This window comes from Marmota monax, unplaced genomic scaffold (genome assembly GCF_021218885.2).
Source record: "Marmota monax isolate L192 unplaced genomic scaffold, Marmota_monax_Labrador192_F-V1.1 WCK01_AAM20220418_F8-fsc00167, whole genome shotgun sequence".
NCBI lineage: Eukaryota > Metazoa > Chordata > Mammalia > Rodentia > Sciuridae > Marmota > Marmota monax.
The window spans coordinates 3,074,311-3,091,613 of NW_026694116.1; the positions used below are offsets into that span (position 1 = coordinate 3,074,311).

Consider the following 17,303-nt stretch of genomic DNA (forward strand, 5'->3'; position numbering starts at 1 on the left):
TGCAAGCTTGGTCCACTTTGAAGTCACAGCATGCTTTGGGCCTCCCGGGCCCCTCACGCTGGGCAGAGCAGGGTTGCCTAGATGCACTGTCCACAGCTGAGCCCGGCTTCACCACCACTGCCGTGTCCTTCACGAGCAGGTTGTAATAGAAAAGAGCACAAGGCAGCCACAGCTCTTAACATCACCTGACAGTAACAGGCCATGCCCCACACCACAGGGGCGTGTCCCCGACCACAGGGGTTGTACCCTGTTGGCCCCGGGTTCCGAAAGTAGAGCTCTGGGCGTGTCTCATCCTGGCACTGTTGAAATTGGACGTCAGGTTTTTCCCCTGATATCAGAAGGTTTTCTGGTTTCCCATGTCCCCAGACAGTCCTCTGCAGAGGGTGCATGACCCAGAGGCACGGGGTGGCTCCTGGAGGAGGCTGCTCTGACCCCTGGGAGTTGGTGCCCAGCCATTCCATCTCACTGGTACCTGGACTGACAGCCTCCTGGGCCACCCCTTGTCTGCTCTCCCCTCAAGGCCCTGAGTCCTGGCCTCCACAATCAGTTTGTCCTCCATGGTGACCTTGAGATGTCCCCTTGTGGGTGGTCCCATTCCTGTCTTCCCCTGCCCAGCTGCCCCTCCCCAGCTTTGTGCCTCCAGCCTCACCCACCGGGGCCCTCCAGGCCTAGGCCACAGGGGCTCTGTGGCTCCCTGCTGGCCCCAGGCTCCCTGGAGGGGGCATAAGCTGCCTTTGGGCTCTGAGATGCTGTTTCTGTAAGCCACAACCTGGATGACAGTGACCAAATCCCCGTGAAAAAGATGCGATGTTTTGTTCTGTAGCTGAGCAGGCTTCTTGTGGTCGGCAGGGTGGAACCTCACAGGAGAGCCTTCTGTGTGGGGTGCTGACTGCTACATGGAATCAGGGACTCCGGACAAGGGAGGGTTGGGTGGTGGTGAGGACCGTGACTCCTGGCAGAGTGCCTCTTCCAGCCAGGGACTCTGTCTCCACATTCCACTTGCCCTTCTAAGCCATCGAGTCCCTTCCCCTCCCTCCCTGTGGGCGCCCACACCTGAAGTTCCAGAGAGCTGGGGTGTCCTGGCTGGTGCTGCGTTGGGCTTGTGTGACCCTGAGTCCATCCTGCAGGGTCTGCTTGGGAGTGCGTGCTCGCCAGACCATGCTCACTCATGCCTACTGCTTGTGTGTTGCAGAGGAAGATGGACAGCCGCGAGTACCCAGACGCACAGGGCTTCGCCGCCGACGTCCGGTTAATGTTCTCAAATTGTTATAAGTACAACCCTCCAGACCATGAGGTGGTGGCCATGGCCAGGAAGCTCCAGGTAACCCGAGGCTGGGCATAGGAGCAGTTAGAGCTGACTTGGCACTGGGGGCACCCGGACCCCAGATACAGGATGGGCACCCAGGAGGGACACAAGTGTCTCAGAGATACCGAGCTAGGAAGTCTTGGGGGAGCATCATGCAAAACCCATTTTCCATGGGTGCTGGCTTGAGGCTGGCTTGAGGCAGGCTTGGAGCCTGGTGTTCAGATGCTGTGGTAGACAGGCTAGCCTCCACCTCCAGGAGCCGCGGGCTGCTGGGGACATGGCCAGTGAGCAAGCAGTGCCTTCATGGCTGCAGGATCTTGTGCCCACCTGCAGGCCTCGCAGGGTGTTGCTGCCGGAGGGCCTGTCCCTCCAGGGCTGACTGTGGGGTGCAGCTGTCCTGCTCCTGAGGCTCAATCGTCAGGCCAGGGCCACTGTGGGAGCTGCAGACCGCCTGCGGGGGGGGGGGGGGCGGGGGGGGGGGCCCCGCCTCTGCCAGGAGCATGTGCCTGGGCCTCGCCCTGAGGCCTGGGCCTGGGCCGGACCTGCCCTGTTTACCTCTCAGGCTCTGCTGCAGGTTGTTTGCCTTTTTAAAGAACAGTCCCAGTTGTGTGCACATATGGACCTGTGACAGTGAATCCCATTGTACACGATCATAATGCAGCAGTAAAAAAGTATGGAAAAAAGTAAAGAAGAGTTTCAAGTTTATATGATCAACAGCCCTTTTGGTGGGGAAAACAAATCATGGCTGATATTTGTACAGAACGTCCTGAGAGCCTTTCTAACTCCCTGGCTTAGGCCCATCCTGGCGCCCCGTGGGGGAGCTCCAGGTGGCGTCCTGGGTTACGCTGCCAGCAAGCTGTCTGGGCCCTCTGTGCGGTGGCCCGGTGAGGCCCTTCCCCACAGGGCTGTGCCTGCTGGAGCGCAGGGCAGAGCCACCCCAGAGGTCCCTGTAGACCCCAGAACTGTGCCGAGACCCTGCTCACTCTTTTGGACCCCGAGGCTCTGCCAGACACTGCTCCTTACCAGGGACACTTCTGGGCTACAGCCAGCTGTGCTTGTGCTCAGCAGAGTCTGCAGCTCTGCCGCTGTCTCCCGAATCGGGCTGTCAGCAGCCCAGCCCCGGAGGCTGAGGGTCTTCCCAGCTGCACCTGCTTAGTGTTTGCTGGAGGGGGCTGCTCAGTCAGGCCATGGGTTGGAGCCCAGCACCTTTAACAAGCTGCCCGCCTGGAATGGCCTCCGAGGCTGGTTGTCTCCCCAGCCAGGGCTCTGAGGGCAGCCTACTCTGGGGACGGCTCCCCCGAAGAGAAGGTCTGGGAGGCAGAATTCAGAATGGGCTGCTGAGGAAGCTAGACCCAGCCTGGTGGGGCCATCTTGTGTGAGCCAGCCTGGGGCAGTGTGCACTCGGCAGGGGGCTCTCACTTCACTGTGGGACACCAATCTGGGTGGCGCCCTTCACCACAAGGGGCTTGCAAGGGCCTAGGTCCTCTTGTAGGAGCTACTGAGGAGCTATCCAAAGCTTCCCCCACCTTTTTTTCTTCTGCAGTGCTGGGCCTAGCATGTGCTCTACCACACGCCACGGCCTGCCCTCAAAGCCAAGTTTGAAAGGACAAGGTTCTTGCTCTTGAGTCAGTTTTTGGAGCTAATCGTTAGGAGACAAGGCCCTGCACTGACACCAGGGGAAGGTGACAGGGGCAGGAGGCCCCAGATCCCTGTGACCAGAGGGCCTCAGGCAGGGTTCAAGGAAGGTACTCTCCCTGGTCCACAGTGGGTTAGCTTGGCGGTTCTGGGACCTGACCACAGAGCCTTGCAGATTTATTTAACCAGGAGAGCTGTGTGCCCCACTCTGGAAGGCTGGCTCTGGCTCTGCTCCCAGGCCTGCATTCAGAAACCACCTGGGAAGGAGGGCGGTGAGCTGGGAGCTAACGCAGCACTCCAGGCAAGCAGACCCTGACCCTCATCCCAAGCCACCAGGCAGCTGTGTGTGTCCGGGGGGCCTCCAGAATGGTGGCCATGGCGAGGGACTGCCTCTGGGTGCCAGATACTCAAGGTGGCTCCTGCTCTTTCCCAGGACGTGTTTGAGATGAGGTTTGCCAAGATGCCAGATGAGCCGGTGGAGGCACCAGCACTGCCCACACCCACGGCCCCCGTGGCCAGCAAGGGCACCGAGAGCAGCCGCAGCAGCGAGGAGAGCTCTTCCGACTCGGGCAGTTCTGACTCGGAGGAGGAGCGAGCCACGAGGCTGGCAGAGCTGCAGGAGCAGGTGAGACCGCCCTGCGCCCACTGTGGGCTCAGGCCTGTCTGCCCAGGGTCTGCTGCAGTCATAACTTCCCCTCCCACCCACTGGGCATCCATCAGTGCAGCCCAGTGGTCCTTCAGTGGGCTTTGCTGGAAGACTTGGTTGGGGGGCCAGGCGCCTTCCACGTGTGCGCAGCTAGAGCCTGACCACAAGAGCACGTGGCATTGCATGGGCACATGTGCCCTGGACATTCTCGGAGACGTGATGGGCCTTGGGGTGGGGTCTCTGGCTCTGAGCAGAAAGGTTGCTGCCCCTGAGTGTCTGGCCAGCTCTGCCCTCCTTCCCCTCCCAGCCCTGCCTCCCCTGCCCTGCCCAGCCAGCCCTGTGGGCGTCGTGTCAGAGGGAACACTGGCTGTGAGCACAGGGCTGCTCCCCAGAACTGGGCTGGACATTTGATTTGGCATGAAGAGAGGCCATGGGATAGGCCATCTGCTCACCTGCAGGGCGTGGACCTGGTGCCCCTCTTCCCTGGCTTAGAGGAGGCTGCTGACATGAGGGTGCAGCTCACAGCTCTGCGGGCTGCAGGGTGGCTACAGGGAATGTAAGCTGGCCTCCAGGTGCTGCCCCTCCTGCATGTCTCCTGCATGAGTGGTCTTGCTCAGGCACTTTTGCCTCCAGCATCATTCTCACCTGAAGGCAGTAATAGTCTCTGGGTGTGCTGGCACACACCAGTGATCCCAGCCACTCGGGAGCCCGAGGCAGGAGGACGGCAAGTCCCAGGCCAGCCTGGGCAACTCAGACCCTGCCTTAAAATAAAGAATAGCAAGGTGGGCTTGGGTGTTGCCCAGTGGCAGAGCACCCTGGGGTTCGATCCCTAGTACCACACTCACCCACACAAAATGAAAACAGGTAGCAATAACACCAGCTGCTGTTGCTGAGGACTCTTGCATCCCGCCTGCTCTGGGCAATGGTGCCCCGTGCCCTGTAGGTGAAGAAATGGCCTCAGAGTGGTGGTGACAGCCAGCAGCCTCCTGGAGCCAGGAAGAGGGTCCGAACAGCTTCCTGCCCTGCCTGGCTGTCCCCGGTGCACAGCCAGCCTGTGCCCAGGGCCTGCAGAGAGCCCTACTCAGCCGCCCACTCTCTTCCAGCTGAAGGCCGTGCATGAGCAGCTGGCCGCCCTGTCTCAGGCCCCCGTGAACAAACCAAAGAAGAAAAAGGAGAAGAAGGAGAAGGAGAAAAAGAAGAAGGACAAGGACAGGGAGAAGGAGAAGCACAAGGCCAAGCCCGAGGAGGAGAAGAAGGCCAAGGGCATCCCGCCGGCCAAGCAGGCTCCGCAGAAGAAGGCCCCCGCCAAGAAGGCCAGCAGCACCACGGCCGGCAGGTGGGCCCTGCGGCCCGGGGGCGGGGGCAGGGGGCAGGGGCTTGGGCTCTGCTGCCTGGGAATGCACGCAGGGTTCCTGGACACGGTGTACAGCCAGACCTGCCAGAGGGCCCTCAGCTCTGGGCTGCATCCACCTCCACCTGTCAAGAACCTGGGGCCTTTTCCTGATCTGGGCTAGGGGTCTTTTCTGGGGATCTTGTGTTTTCGGATTCTGGCCCACCCGGTAGGGCAGGGGTCTGTGTGATGGGTGGTGCCTCAGCACCCAGCCTTCTGATGAGCTCTTGCCGTGGCCGCCCTGAGGAGCTGCAGGATGCTTGCCCTGTGGCGGGAGTGGGGGGTGGGCAACCCCTGCTGGGCAGCACCTGGAGGCCAGCAGGTGTGTTCCTTTGGGAGTGAGGGCAGAATTGTCCTGCTGAGGAAGCTGAGAAGGGGGTTGGGCCGAGAGCAAGGACTGAAGTGGCCAGACCCTGGCACCTCACTGGAGCTGGTTGTGGGTGAGGGCAGCAGCTGGTGTAGCAGTTGCCAGCTGTTGGGAGTCCGAGCGGCAGGCCTTGGTGTGGATGCAGGGCTGTGGATCCCGGGGTCAGGCTTTGGTGGCTGGGGGGAGATGGAGCTGGTGAGTGGGAGAGTCTGGGGGTTGCTTTCCTATCTCCAACTTCCCCTCCTGCCGCAGTCTGGCTGGGCACAAATCACCGAGCCGCCACAAAGCACTTGTGTGTTCAAACAGGAGACTTTATTGCCTGAACTCCAACAGCACTCCACGCACACTCCCTGGAAACTCCCCGAATGCCACCCACACGGCCCCTCTCCCTTACACCACACCAACCGGAACTCCCTCCACCGGAACTTCACCAACCAACACGAACTCCCCAGGAAATCCCCGCAAGAACTCCAAAGTAGCGGGCTCCAGAGTCGGTCAGCAGGGGTCTATGTACAGTTGAATCAATCCAGCAGCATCTTAATGGCTCGCCTCTTAACCATTACTTCTGGCAAAATGCCAGGGGCCATTCCGACTGGCTGTGGCTCTCAACACCCTCCCTCCCTCCCTCCTTCCCTTCCTGTCTTCGGGAGGGGGTTGCAGATTCTGGCTTTCTTTGTGCTTTCTGGGTTTGGTACCAGTATTATGCCAGCTGCAAAAATGGTGACATATAAAAGCCAGGCGTGGTGCTGCGCACCTGGAATCCCAGCACCTCCAGAGGCTGAGACGGGAGGATCCCAAGTTCAAGGCCAGCCTTAGCAACTGAGTAAGGCCCTGTCTCAAAATTAAAAAAAAAATAAAAATAAAAACGGTTGGGGATGTGGCTCAGTGGTTAAGTGCCTGTGGGTTAAATCCCCAGTACCCAAGGAAAAAAGTGGACTGTAACACTCAGAGTGGTCAGGGACTACGAAAACGAGAGCACCCCCTCTTCTCTTTTCTGGGGTAGATTTGTAGGATTGGTATAAATTCTTAAACGCTTGGTAGAATTCACCAGCAAAACCATCTGGACCTAAAGGTTTTGATTGTTGGATAGTCTGTGAGCACAAATTCAAGTGTTTTCATGATCTGGGATATGAATCGTGTGAGCTCACTAGGCCCTTGTGTGTCTTCCCATGTTCCCTTTGGGACGTGTCTGCACGCAGGCTGTGTGTCATGTTCCCCTGGCACCTGCAGACCAGGCGTGATGCGCCTCTCCATCCCTGTGTTGGGAGTCTGCATGGACACTGTGGGTGTCACTGCTCGCGTCGAGGTTCCTTCAGCTGTTCTCCTGCCCTCACCTCCAGCCTTTGCTCTTGCTCTGCCTTTTAGACTTGGTCCGCTCTCCTTGCAGGCTCTTAGGACACGGTCACAGAGTGCTCCCCTGGGCCTTGCTGATGGGCGCTCCTGGCAGTCTGACCTCGCATGAGCGCCGTCCGCTTGGCTGCACGCTACAGAAGGACTCTGGTTGCATCATTCGGTCAAAGACGCCATCTTTGACCACTGGGTCATTTGGAGTTGGGTCGTCTAAGTTCTGAACGTTTGGGGATTTTTCCTGCTGTGATTGGGTTCTTGTTTAAGTCCATTAGGTCCCAGGACCTGCTCTGTGACTCCGACACTTTTTGAGTTTGCTAGGGTTAATTTCACATGGCGTGTCTCTGAGGGCAGATGTCCTCCTAGGGTGGGTGGTCTCCAAGCTCCAGGCGGGCACAGTGTGCCCATCTGGGTGGCTGGCGGCTGGCTCTCGTGTCACTCCTGGCCTGGGGGAACTGTGCAAGTCTGATGTCGTGTGGGGCCTGCCTCCCTTGTCGCCCAGCTTGGCTTCACGTCTTGAGGCCTGGCTCCTGGACACCCCTCGGTCAGCAGACTCCTGGTCACGACCCTTTCCCTGAGGCTCTCCCTCATTCTGAAGCCCACTTCTGAGGCAGGTGTGGCCGTGGGTTTCCTCGGAGCCTGCTCCTGTGGCACTCGGTACAGGCCTGCTCTTGTCCTTCTCCCTGCTGCAGGCTGTGCCTGGGCCATGCGTGGTCCTGCAGTTGGTGGCAGGTCTGGATGCCCCCAACCCTCTTGTCCCCCTCCCTGCCTTCTTTTGGATGGTTTGGCCGTGGACACCTGCTTTGGGTGTTGGTTGAGAGTGCTGTGGGGTGCTGAGGGGAGCGGGCTGTAGGCCAGGCCAGCTGTCTTGACCCTGACCATGACCGAGACCCTGAAGCAGGGTCTGCCCAGCAGCTCTGCCCCCAGGGGTCATCCAGCCTGTGGTGGCTGGGAACTGGAGGCCATGCTCTCCGTCTTGTGCCTTAGACAGCTGAAGAAGGGCAGCAAGCAGGCGTCTGCGTCCTACGACTCCGAAGAGGAGGAGGAGGGTCTTCCCATGAGCTACGATGAGAAGCGCCAGCTCAGCCTGGACATCAACCGGCTGCCGGGGGAGAAGCTGGGCCGCGTGGTGCACATCATCCAGTCGCGGGAGCCCTCCCTCAGGGACTCCAACCCCGACGAGATCGAGATCGACTTCGAGACTCTGAAACCCACCACCTTAAGGGAACTGGAGAGATATGTCAAGTCTTGCTTACAGAAGAAGCAGAGAAAGCCCTTCTGTAAGTCACCTGGAGGGTCACAGCCCCTTCCCTCCTCCCTCCTCTGTCCTCACGGCCCCCCACGCTGTGCCCTGAGAGCATCTGGCAGGGGCTGAGCCTCTGCAGCCCTCTTGCCCTGCTCTGAGGCCTCAGCCTTGCCTAGGGAAGGCAGAATCCCAGGTGGCCCGCCACCACTCACTCAGCGTCTGGCTGGGGTCATCACACACCTTCCCGAGGCTCTCTTTGAGGCTGTGTAGCAGCTGCAGGGGCGGACTTCCCTCCTTGGCCTGGGGCCCAGTGTCCACAGGGTGGACTCCAGCCCTCCCCCCAGACATTCCTAGAAAGTCAGTGATTTCACTGGGTCTGCAGGTGCTGGAGTCAGGTTGGGGACAGACCCTAGTGGTCCCACAGTAGGCTGTGCAGGGTGGCAGCTCACGTGACCTGCGTGCAGTTGCATAGGCAGCCTCCTTCCCTTGGATGGCCTATCCATGTGGCCTGTGTGGCCACAGCACATTAGACCAGGTAAGTCACCTGTCCACTTGGAGGCAGTGACACGTCAGGTATGGAGCCCAGACTTCAGAACACAATAGCCTTGCAGCACAGGCAGGGGATAGGCAGTGTCGCCATGAGGGAGGGCTGCCTGGGGCTCCGCCTCAGGACTGCCCTGTCCTTCCCACAAGCGGGTGGCACGCCTCTTCTGTGCACCCAGTAGTGGGTGGAAAGGGCCCATTCCCCTTCAGAATCCTCGAAAAAAGCCTTAAAAACAAGGGCTTTGCACATGGCGAGGGCTCAGGGTGTGGTTCCATGTCATCTGGTCCTTTCTGTGGCTCGGGGTCTGGGCGCAGCTTTGTGCAGGGGATGCACTGGCCTGGGGTCAGGCAGTGGTGCACAGCAGGTGAGGGCTGGCTGCGGCCCCTGGTTGGCTCTCAGTGCTCATCTGTCCCTGCACAGCAACAAGCGGGAAGAAGCAGGCGGCCAAGTCGAAGGAGGAGCTGGCCCAGGAGAAGAAGAAGGAGCTGGAGAAGCGGCTGCAGGACGTCAGTGGGCAGCTGAACAGCAAGAAGCCCACCAAGAAAGGTACCCACGGGGTGTCCCCGTGCCCTCTGTCTGGAGGGCAGTGGTCACCAGGGCTGCGAGCATGCAGTTGGGTTCGCCAGTGAGCTCTGCTCTGAGATGGGGCACTCAGCCCCTGAAGCCTCAGCTTGTCCTTGTGGCTTGTGTGGCCCCAGCCCAGGCCTCGGGGGGTTTCACGTGTGAGGTATACGTACAAGCCCCACGTTCCCAGAGGCAGAGGCAGAGGCAGATGGCCCTGCTGGCAGGGAGAGCCTGGAGTCTGTTGGGCAGCCTCCCAGCCTCTCTGTAGCAAGCTTCCTGACCGCCACAGCTAGGCACCCGCTCTCCACGGGGCGTTACAGCCGGGCCTTCTGCTTGGTGTACACCCAAGACTTGTGGCTAGGCAAGCCAGTATTTGAGTCCTTGCCTCCCTTTTCTGGGGCCTTGAAGAAAGAGCAACTGTCTTTTTCCCTGAACACCCCAGGAGCAGGCCGCTGAGACACACCTGGGGGATGGTATGGGCTGGGGGCTGATCGCAGGAGCCCAGTCCCTGGCTAGTCTGGCCTGCTTGGACACCCATTGAGAGCCACAGCCTTGCAGAGGCCCCTCTGCCTCGTGTTGGGATGGCCAGCGCTCCTGCCAGCACTGTGGAAGGCAGCAAGGGTGCTCCAGGAGGGCCTGCACCGCTGTCCCTCAGCTGGTGGCTGCGCCCTGACGGGAGGCTTCTCGAGGCGCCCTCCCCAGCTCCCCTTAGCAGACTGCATTTGTCCGTTGTCTGGAGCGTGCTGAAGTGGTCTCACTGCCCTCATGAATTCATCTCAACGGGTGTTTATTGACCGCTAGGCCAAGAAGGGGGTGAACTGTGACACAACGTGGTGTGCAGTGCCTGTCCCCAGCTCCCCGCCCTGTGTCTCCTACAGAGAAATCCGGCTCCGCGCCCTCTGGGGGACCATCGCGGCTCAGCAGCAGCAGCTCCTCGGAGTCGGGCAGCAGCAGCTCCAGCGGGTCCAGCTCCGACAGCAGCGACTCCGAGTGACGGGACTGGAAGCAGCCGGCGGAGGATGCCCACAGCGAGCCCTGCGGTGCCCGTGGTTAATACACTGCTTTGTTCCATGGTGTGCAGGTCTTCTTTGATTCAGTGTTATGGTATCTTCCAGTTCTGCTCCAGTAGGTCAGAGGTCCTCCCTGTGCGTGCATCGGACTCCAGAAGGTGTGGCCCCGCTAGTCTTTTCTTCGTAACTCGGTTCAGTTGCTTGGAGACGACGGCCTCAGATGCTAACCTGACAGCGACCCCTGGACCCCTGCGAGGCAGGATCTGAAGGACCTTGCAGAGTCCCTGTTCCCAGCCCAACCTGGGCTGTCCTCGGAGGGAGACTGACGTGGGTACTGTATTGAAAGCTTTGCCAGCGTGTGGTATCTTTGCCATTTGGGCTGTAGCCCTCGTGCCACTGCGGTCACCCCTGCCGGGGCCAAGGACAGGTGTGCCTGCCAGTGAGGCCCCGCTGGGCCTAGTGAGGCGCTGTGCAGCTCCACAGCCGAGTGTGCCGTGGGGCGGGTGTGCGGGCGGGCGTCTGGTCTCCGGCCACAGCGGCAGCAGCAGGAGCTTCCGGGACCGAACACAGCTACTGCATGTGCGGCGTCCGGGTTTCCAACACTGAAACTTTTACCTCAACTTAAAAAAAAAAAAAAAAAATTAAAAAAAAGAGAGACTTTTTTGTAAGGTTCAGCGGTTTTCTATAAAAGTCCAGCCCGTGTGTCCCCATCTGGTCAGTGCTGCCCTGGCTGCTGCCGCACACTCTGGAACCACTTCCCTAGTTTATGTATATATAAATACTTTATTTATTAACATCATTGGTCATTTTTTTAAAAAAAAAAAACAAAAAAAAAAAAGAAAAAAGAAAAGAAAAACAAAACCGTGAAAGAAGTGCATTAGGAGAAGTCGCAGAGACGCTGGCCTCCGGGCCCCGGCCTCCGGGCCCCGGCCTCCCCGCCTGCCGGGCTGGTGCTCATCCGTCTGTGTGCTCCTCCTGAGTCCGGTGGCTTTTTTGGTTCTTCTCGTGGGTTACTTTGTTTCTGCTTTTGTTTTTGTAACATTGGAGACTTACTAAGGGGGACACCTCTCAGCTACAGCACACTTAGGTATTTACGTTGGTTCAGTTCTCTCATATTCACTTACGGTCTCTTTAAGACTTAAAATCAACTTAGGGAACCCCAGTTCTATAACATAAGCTTTGTAATCTGAGAGAAAAGAAATGTATAGTAAATCAAAGGCTCGATTTTTAACTTTCTATTGTAAAAAGTAATAATATACAGAGTTTAACGGAAGGTTCTGTTTTTTTGGAGGCTGCCGTCTGGCCCAGCTGAGCTCTGCCCAGCCGAGCTCTGCGCACCGTGGCTTTGGCCGGCCTGCCCCCTGCTCACCCAAGCCTCCAGGGGCCTGGCCGGTCTGCCCAGGCATGGAGGCCACCCTGGGGTCCACACAGTGCTGCCTGCTGGAGAAATGCCTGCCCTAGGTGTCCTCACAGACCCCCAGATGAGGGCCCCAGGGGCTGTGGGGTCCATGCCTCGGCGGCTTGGTCTGGTGGTCCGTGGTCCCCACAGGCACACCTGGGTGAATATAGGACTGGTCGTGGGCATCCCTGGGCAGGTGACGTTTCAGTCCCTGGCCCTCCGCGGGTGTGGGATTGCCTGGTGGGCTACCGGCAATTCTGCCACTTGGCTTGTTAAACTTTTAAGTCAGTTTTGTTTATAGTAAAAATATAAATGGATTTTAAAGTTCCATTTTTAAAAGTTACCCTTGTTTTTCAAAGGTATTTTCTAAATAGATCTTTAATAGAATATTTAAACTGTGATTTTAAGGAATTAACACGAGATGGACAGGTCTTCGCACAGGATCTGAGTGGTGACGTTCCAGGAGTGCACTCTTGGGCGAGGCACAGGCCCCAGCCAGGGTCCCTGGGGGAGCTGCAGGTAGTGAGGTGTCGCCCGTGGGAGCTGGCCCGGGAGAAGCAGCTGGAGTTGGTGCAGTGGCCCGCTGTCCACCATGCTTGACGCAACCGCCACCCGCCCTTCTCGCAGGTCCCTGGCTTGGCGGCTCCCAGGCTGTGGCCACACTGAGCGCACAGCTCTTGGTGCTGTAACTTCAGGCCTTCTGTCCAGACTCAACACTGTTTCTCTTCAGTTTTGGAGGGTCAGCGACTCCCTTGAGACCCTTGGTGTGAGCTGTGGGCGCCTGGTGCCCCACTCACCTATGTGGGGAGGACTGCAGTGGCTTCACTAGATTGTCCCTTGCGGAGAGCCGTAGGGCAGCTCTCGGCAGGCTTCCTTGGGAAGGGTGCAGGAAGGGCAGGAGGAGCCTTGGAGGCCAGGCCAGGCCTGGGTGGCCCCGGGCCCAGGCCCTCCTGCTGGCCTGCCCCCCCACAGGCTTGCTCACAGACCGAGATGCGTTTTCTTGTTCGTTTGATTTTGTTCTTTTCAGCGTCCCGCCTTTTACTGTCACTGGGAAAAGCAATGCCGCCTCAAGGCTGTCACACCCACTGTGTACCGCTGTTCCCTGATGACACTAACACTTACAGGACATTTTCCTTTTTATATCTAAAATGTTACTTTTCTGTATGATGTGCATGCAAGTTTACCGTAACTTTTCTTAACTTTTTAGTGCCGTTTCTAGTATATTCCTGTAAATGTCAGTTACTGAAAAAGAGTCCGGTGTAAGTAGTTTAGCTTGTTTATTGCAATGCTGGCCTCAACACCACAGAATAAAAATGGTAGAGAGTACTCTGATGTTTCTGGTAATCATGGACCCTTCTCCTGGGGCATTTGTTTTGTTTTCATAATAAAAAGAAGAAGAAAAAGGCCAACTGTGTGCTGTCCTATGCTTTCTGCGGCGGCTCCCCGACTCGGGCCGCATGGTGAAGCTCTTGGCAGAGCACCCAGAGCATCCCACAGCTCCGGCCCTCCCCCTGGCCTCCCTGAGAGCTCCGCCCTCCTTCCTAGTACCTGCTTCTGGGACAGGCTGCTGTGTGTGAGGGGGAGAACCAGGCTCCCGTCTCCTGCGCCCCTGCCCCCACCCCAGGCTGCCTTCAGAGATGCGGGCACTCCCCCTGCTGGGCCTCCCCTAGCACTTGCCCCTGTGGTGCAGGCATCCAGCCCTCTTTCTGGGTCCAGCGGGCCAGGCATGATCGGAGTGCACCAAGAACAGGTCTGGACAAGGTCCCAACACTGCTCAAGACGGCCATGGAGAGTGGTCCCACATCTTCCTGGAGAGGAGGTACTCAAGTGACTGGCCCCAGCACAGGCCAGGGAGCATGTCCACCCCCACCCCAGCTGAGTCAGGCCGATTGTCACTCCTACTGACACTGATCTTCACATTCAGACCAGCCTTCTCCAGCGTAGCACTGGCCTGTCCACCTCAGGCAAATGCCACCTTCCTGCAGCCTAAGCAGCTTAGCACCAGCTGTCCCATGTATGGGTGGAGGCCTGTTTGTCACCTGCATCCGCTGACCCCTCCAGAGACTGGCCCAGTGAGTCTTATCCTCCCTGGGCTGATGTATCCTCAGACCCCAACCCATTTAAGTGTTGTCCCATACTGACCTGACCTTGACCTGTCCTTAGGTTAGTCATAGATGCAGTGAGCAGGTGGCATTCAGGTACTGCAGATAAGTGTGGGCTTGTTTTCTTCCCAAGCAGGGATTACACAAGAACCGAAAACCCGTTGACAGAAACTACCTAGTAGTCTTGGCGCAGTTCCCAAGTGCCAGGTCCCCTTGATAGGTGAGCCTTTGGTAAGTCTTCCTCTAGCAGATGGATAGTCCACCAGCCCTGAGCATCCCCTGTGGGACTGTGGCACTTCAGGAAATCTCACCTTAAGCCTTCTGGTTTGAGGCAGCCAGCAGACCAGGGGCCAAGCAGAAAGGCCCAGGCTGCAGCTGACCTGTGGTGTTGGCCAGCGCACCAGCACGGCTGCAGGGGGCCAGCACAGTGAGCACGCTGTGCTCAGGACAGGCTGCGTGCAATGGGGACGAGCTGGGCGCTACCGCTGGCCACCTGCCAGGTGTCACAGGCAGAAACAGGCCCTGTCTGAACAGCTGAGTGGAGGGAATGCATGGGCAGAGGACGCCCTCCAAGTATGAGCGTGGAGACGTGCACCCCACTGCGACAGCGATGCTCTCTGGGGCACTAGGGCTTTAGCAGTCCTCAGGTAGCACCAAGAAACCAAAAGCCAAGTAAGATCAAGAACACATTAAAAAATGAGGGAAGGAGAATCCTAAAGGATGTTTATTTAGATGAGAGAATCCACAGACAAAGCACACCTGACATCTGCACGGCCATGGGAATGGTCATGACAGCAGGGGCAAGTTCTTTCAAAATGACTTGAGGAAACTGCCCACAGAGGTGGGCACTGTTGCCCGTGTGCAGAGATGACAAGTCAAACGTCGGGCAGATGCAGCTCAGAGTACAAAGACCAAAATACTCCATCCAGGGAGGAACCTGCCTTTCTCAACCATGGGACTATGTTTGAAAGCACTGTAGGCAACTCCTGTGGAGCTTAAAATTTGGGAGTTTCCTTAAGGGGTTCAGGATGTACTTGCCTGTGAGCCAATGTCTGGGCCAGTGAGGATTGTGCTGGACTATGGCTACTGAGATGCCACCTGTGCTGGGCTGGCCACTGGCCACTACATGCACGCTGATGGATCTCACCTGTTCTTCACCAGGCAGAAGTTACTACTCAAATAACCTGTAAGACCTTGAGGGCTGAGGACACAGCTCCACGGCAGAGCACTTGCTTATCACATGAGGCCTAGTTCCATCCCAGCAAAGCAAACCAGCAAACGAAAACCTTGAAGGGGGGTTGCAAGGTGGGAGCCACTCTTGTTGGTCTTGTCTGGAAACAGAAACACAGCGACCAGCAGTGCCCAGGCCCTCTATTCCCTGCAGCACCTGGTGCAGCGGCATGTCATAATGTTGGGCTACAAAGGTCCCCAGCAATCTCTGGGTACCAGTTGCACTGATCTGTGCTAAAGGGCTTGGAGCTGGGCTTCTTGGGTTCTTACACAGGAGCTCAATCTTCGTGGTCTTTAAGATCTCCAACAAGAAATGAACAGGACCATGGAACAGATTAGTCTCCTTTTCCTCAAGGCTTGGCACTTGAGTGCAGCTTTCCACACTGGAATCACATAATTATGCAAAACTTGGATTGCCCAGTGTCTCGGGAGACCTCAAGCTTGTTTCTATCTCTGACTAAGATGGCCTCGTTTCCATACTGTGAGTACCACATGCTTCGGCTCCTGCTCAGGTATGTCCCAGGTGGCACAAATTCCAACTTCTGCTGCTGCTGTTGCCAGATGAGCAAGGAAGTGTCCCTGTACCTTAGGCGGGCGTAGCCTTCCGACAGGGCCTTCTCTGCCAGCGGGACTCGGCCGCTCATCCCAGCGCGGGCTCCTGCACGGGCTGCCCTCGCGTGCGGAGGGCTGCGGGCTGCTCCACTCTGGACTAACGAACAACTCTCGCAGCAGCCAGGTTTGAGGATGCCTTGTCCAACGCACTGGGGGAGGTTAGGGGTTCGGACTGTTTGCAGGACACATCCTTAGCAGGGCGGCGTGACGAGGAAAGGAGATGTGCCTCTGGGAGTTGGTGAGCCATTCGGGACGGCCCACGGGTCACGGCTGCCGGGCACGGTGGTGTGCCCACACGGACAGGGCCAGGCACCACTCTGGGGCCTGTCGAGCGTCGTGCCTCCGCGCCGCGGCCTGGACAGCTGTGCGGGAGACAACTCCAGGCCCGGGCACAAGCGCGCGATGCAGCCAGACCCGCGGGGAGGGGCGGCGTGTGCAAGCCGCGCACTGACCAGTCGTCCCGGCCCGGGAAGAGCCGCCGCGCGCCCATACGCTGGAGTTCGGGCCCCGCGCCGCGCCGCTCCCCGCGCGGCCAGGCTAGAGGCCAGAGGCCGTGGGCGCCGCCGGCCCGAGGCCACAGGGGCAGGCTCCACGGCCGCGCATAGGGGCCGCCCCGGCCGGGGGCCGAACCCGCCGGCCACGCTCCGCACCACCTCGCGCTCCCCGGGTCGCGGGGCTGGGCGGGCGGCCGGGCGGGACCCCCACGCCGCCCGGCAGGCGCGCGCCCGGCTGGCCCCCCACGCCTCGGCGCCTCTCCTGCGCTCGGGCAGCGGCCGGGGGCGGGGCCGCGACCGCGTCGCCACGGCAACGCGCAGGCACGGCGAGCCGAGCGCCGAGGGCGAGCAGGCGCGCACGAGCTCGGACCATCGATCCCTCCACCGGGCGGGGACCAGCCAGGAGATCGCGCGTGCGCCTCTGGGTGCGGAGGAGGGGGCCGGGCTAGAGGAGGGGCTGGGGAGGACCCAGGGACGAGGAGGGGACGGACAGGAGGGAGAAGGATTTGGGTCGGATGCGGGGGAGGAGAAACCAGGGAAGGGGAGGAGCCGGGGAGGAGCAGCGGACTGGGAGGAGAAGCCAGAGGAGGAGCGGCTGGGGAGGGGAGGAGGAGCCGGGGAAGGAGGAGTAGTGGAGGAGAAAGAAGAGGAGCTGGGGAGAACCGCAGACGGGGAGGGGAAGGCAGAGGAGGAGCTGGGAGAGAGCAGAAAGTCCAGCCAGAGGAGCTGGGGAGGAGCCCGGAGCCACCGCCACCCTAGGTCCTGTCATTTTTCTGGTGGTGTTTTTGTATCGCTGCCCGCGTAGTTACTTTTGTCAGAAATATTGTATTTCTATTATCCTCTCACTCTAGTAATGGTTCAGGTATTTTTGATTTATTAAATGTGTGAGGCATACTGTTTCAAAAAAGGGTGTCAGCCGGGCGCGGAGGCACAGGCCTGTAATCTCAGCCGTTCGGGAGCTGAGGCAGGAGGATCAGAAGTTCAAAGCCAGCCTCAGCAATTTAGACCGTAAGCAACTTTTAGAGAGACTTTGTGTTTAAATAAATAAAAAAGACTGGAGATGCGGCTCAGTGGTTAAGCTCCTCTGGATTCAATACCCAGTACCAAAACCCACAAAAAAGTGGCAAACCCATCCATCACCCAGCCAGCCGGCCCGCATGCTGCTTGTTGGAAGTGCTGCTGAAAATCAGCTTGTTCCTTTTGCACGAGCCTCCAGGTGGACCCTGGTGAGGCTCTCCTTTCCTTCTTGAAGATCAGTTGATTGATTGGTACCGGAGGTGGAACTCAGGGGCACTCGACCACTGAGCCACATCACCAGCCCTATTTTGTATTTTATTTAGAGACAGGGTCTCACTGAGTTGCTTAGTGCCTCGCTTTTGGTGAGGCTGGCTTTGAACTCGCGATCCTCCTG

The 17,303-nt window shown here is 58.7% G+C and overlaps 2 protein-coding genes across 4 annotated transcripts in view; one reads left to right on the top strand and one right to left on the bottom strand.

Moving 5' to 3' along the window:
- Positions 1 to 12,863, top strand: part of Brd3 (bromodomain containing 3) — a 32,071-nt gene extending 19,208 nt beyond the window's left edge. For all 3 annotated transcript variants that reach the window (XM_046465457.2, XM_046465455.2, XM_046465456.2), the window contains exons 7-12: positions 1,193 to 1,321; positions 3,375 to 3,566; positions 4,691 to 4,923; positions 7,679 to 7,971; positions 8,902 to 9,027; positions 9,924 to 12,863. In XM_046465457.2, coding sequence (XP_046321413.1) covers positions 1,193 to 1,321; positions 3,375 to 3,566; positions 4,691 to 4,923; positions 7,679 to 7,971; positions 8,902 to 9,027; positions 9,924 to 10,039 — 1,089 coding nt within the window. In that variant the 3' untranslated portion in view covers positions 10,040 to 12,863. The remainder of the gene's footprint in view (positions 1 to 1,192; positions 1,322 to 3,374; positions 3,567 to 4,690; positions 4,924 to 7,678; positions 7,972 to 8,901; positions 9,028 to 9,923) is intronic.
- A 1,390-nt stretch (positions 12,864 to 14,253) lies between these two features.
- On the bottom strand, positions 14,254 to 16,016 carry Brd3os (BRD3 opposite strand). Its single transcript, XM_046465458.2, has one exon. The coding sequence runs from the start codon at positions 15,428 to 15,430 to the stop codon at positions 15,176 to 15,178; it is 255 nt and encodes an 84-aa protein (XP_046321414.1). The 5' UTR covers positions 15,431 to 16,016; the 3' UTR covers positions 14,254 to 15,175.
- Between the last annotated feature and the right edge of the window lie 1,287 nt (positions 16,017 to 17,303).

Coding starts and splice junctions, on each gene's coding strand:
- Brd3os (XM_046465458.2), bottom strand. CDS start 15,430: ATGAGCGGCCGAGTCCCGCTGGCAGAGAAGGCCCTGTCGGAAGGCTAC.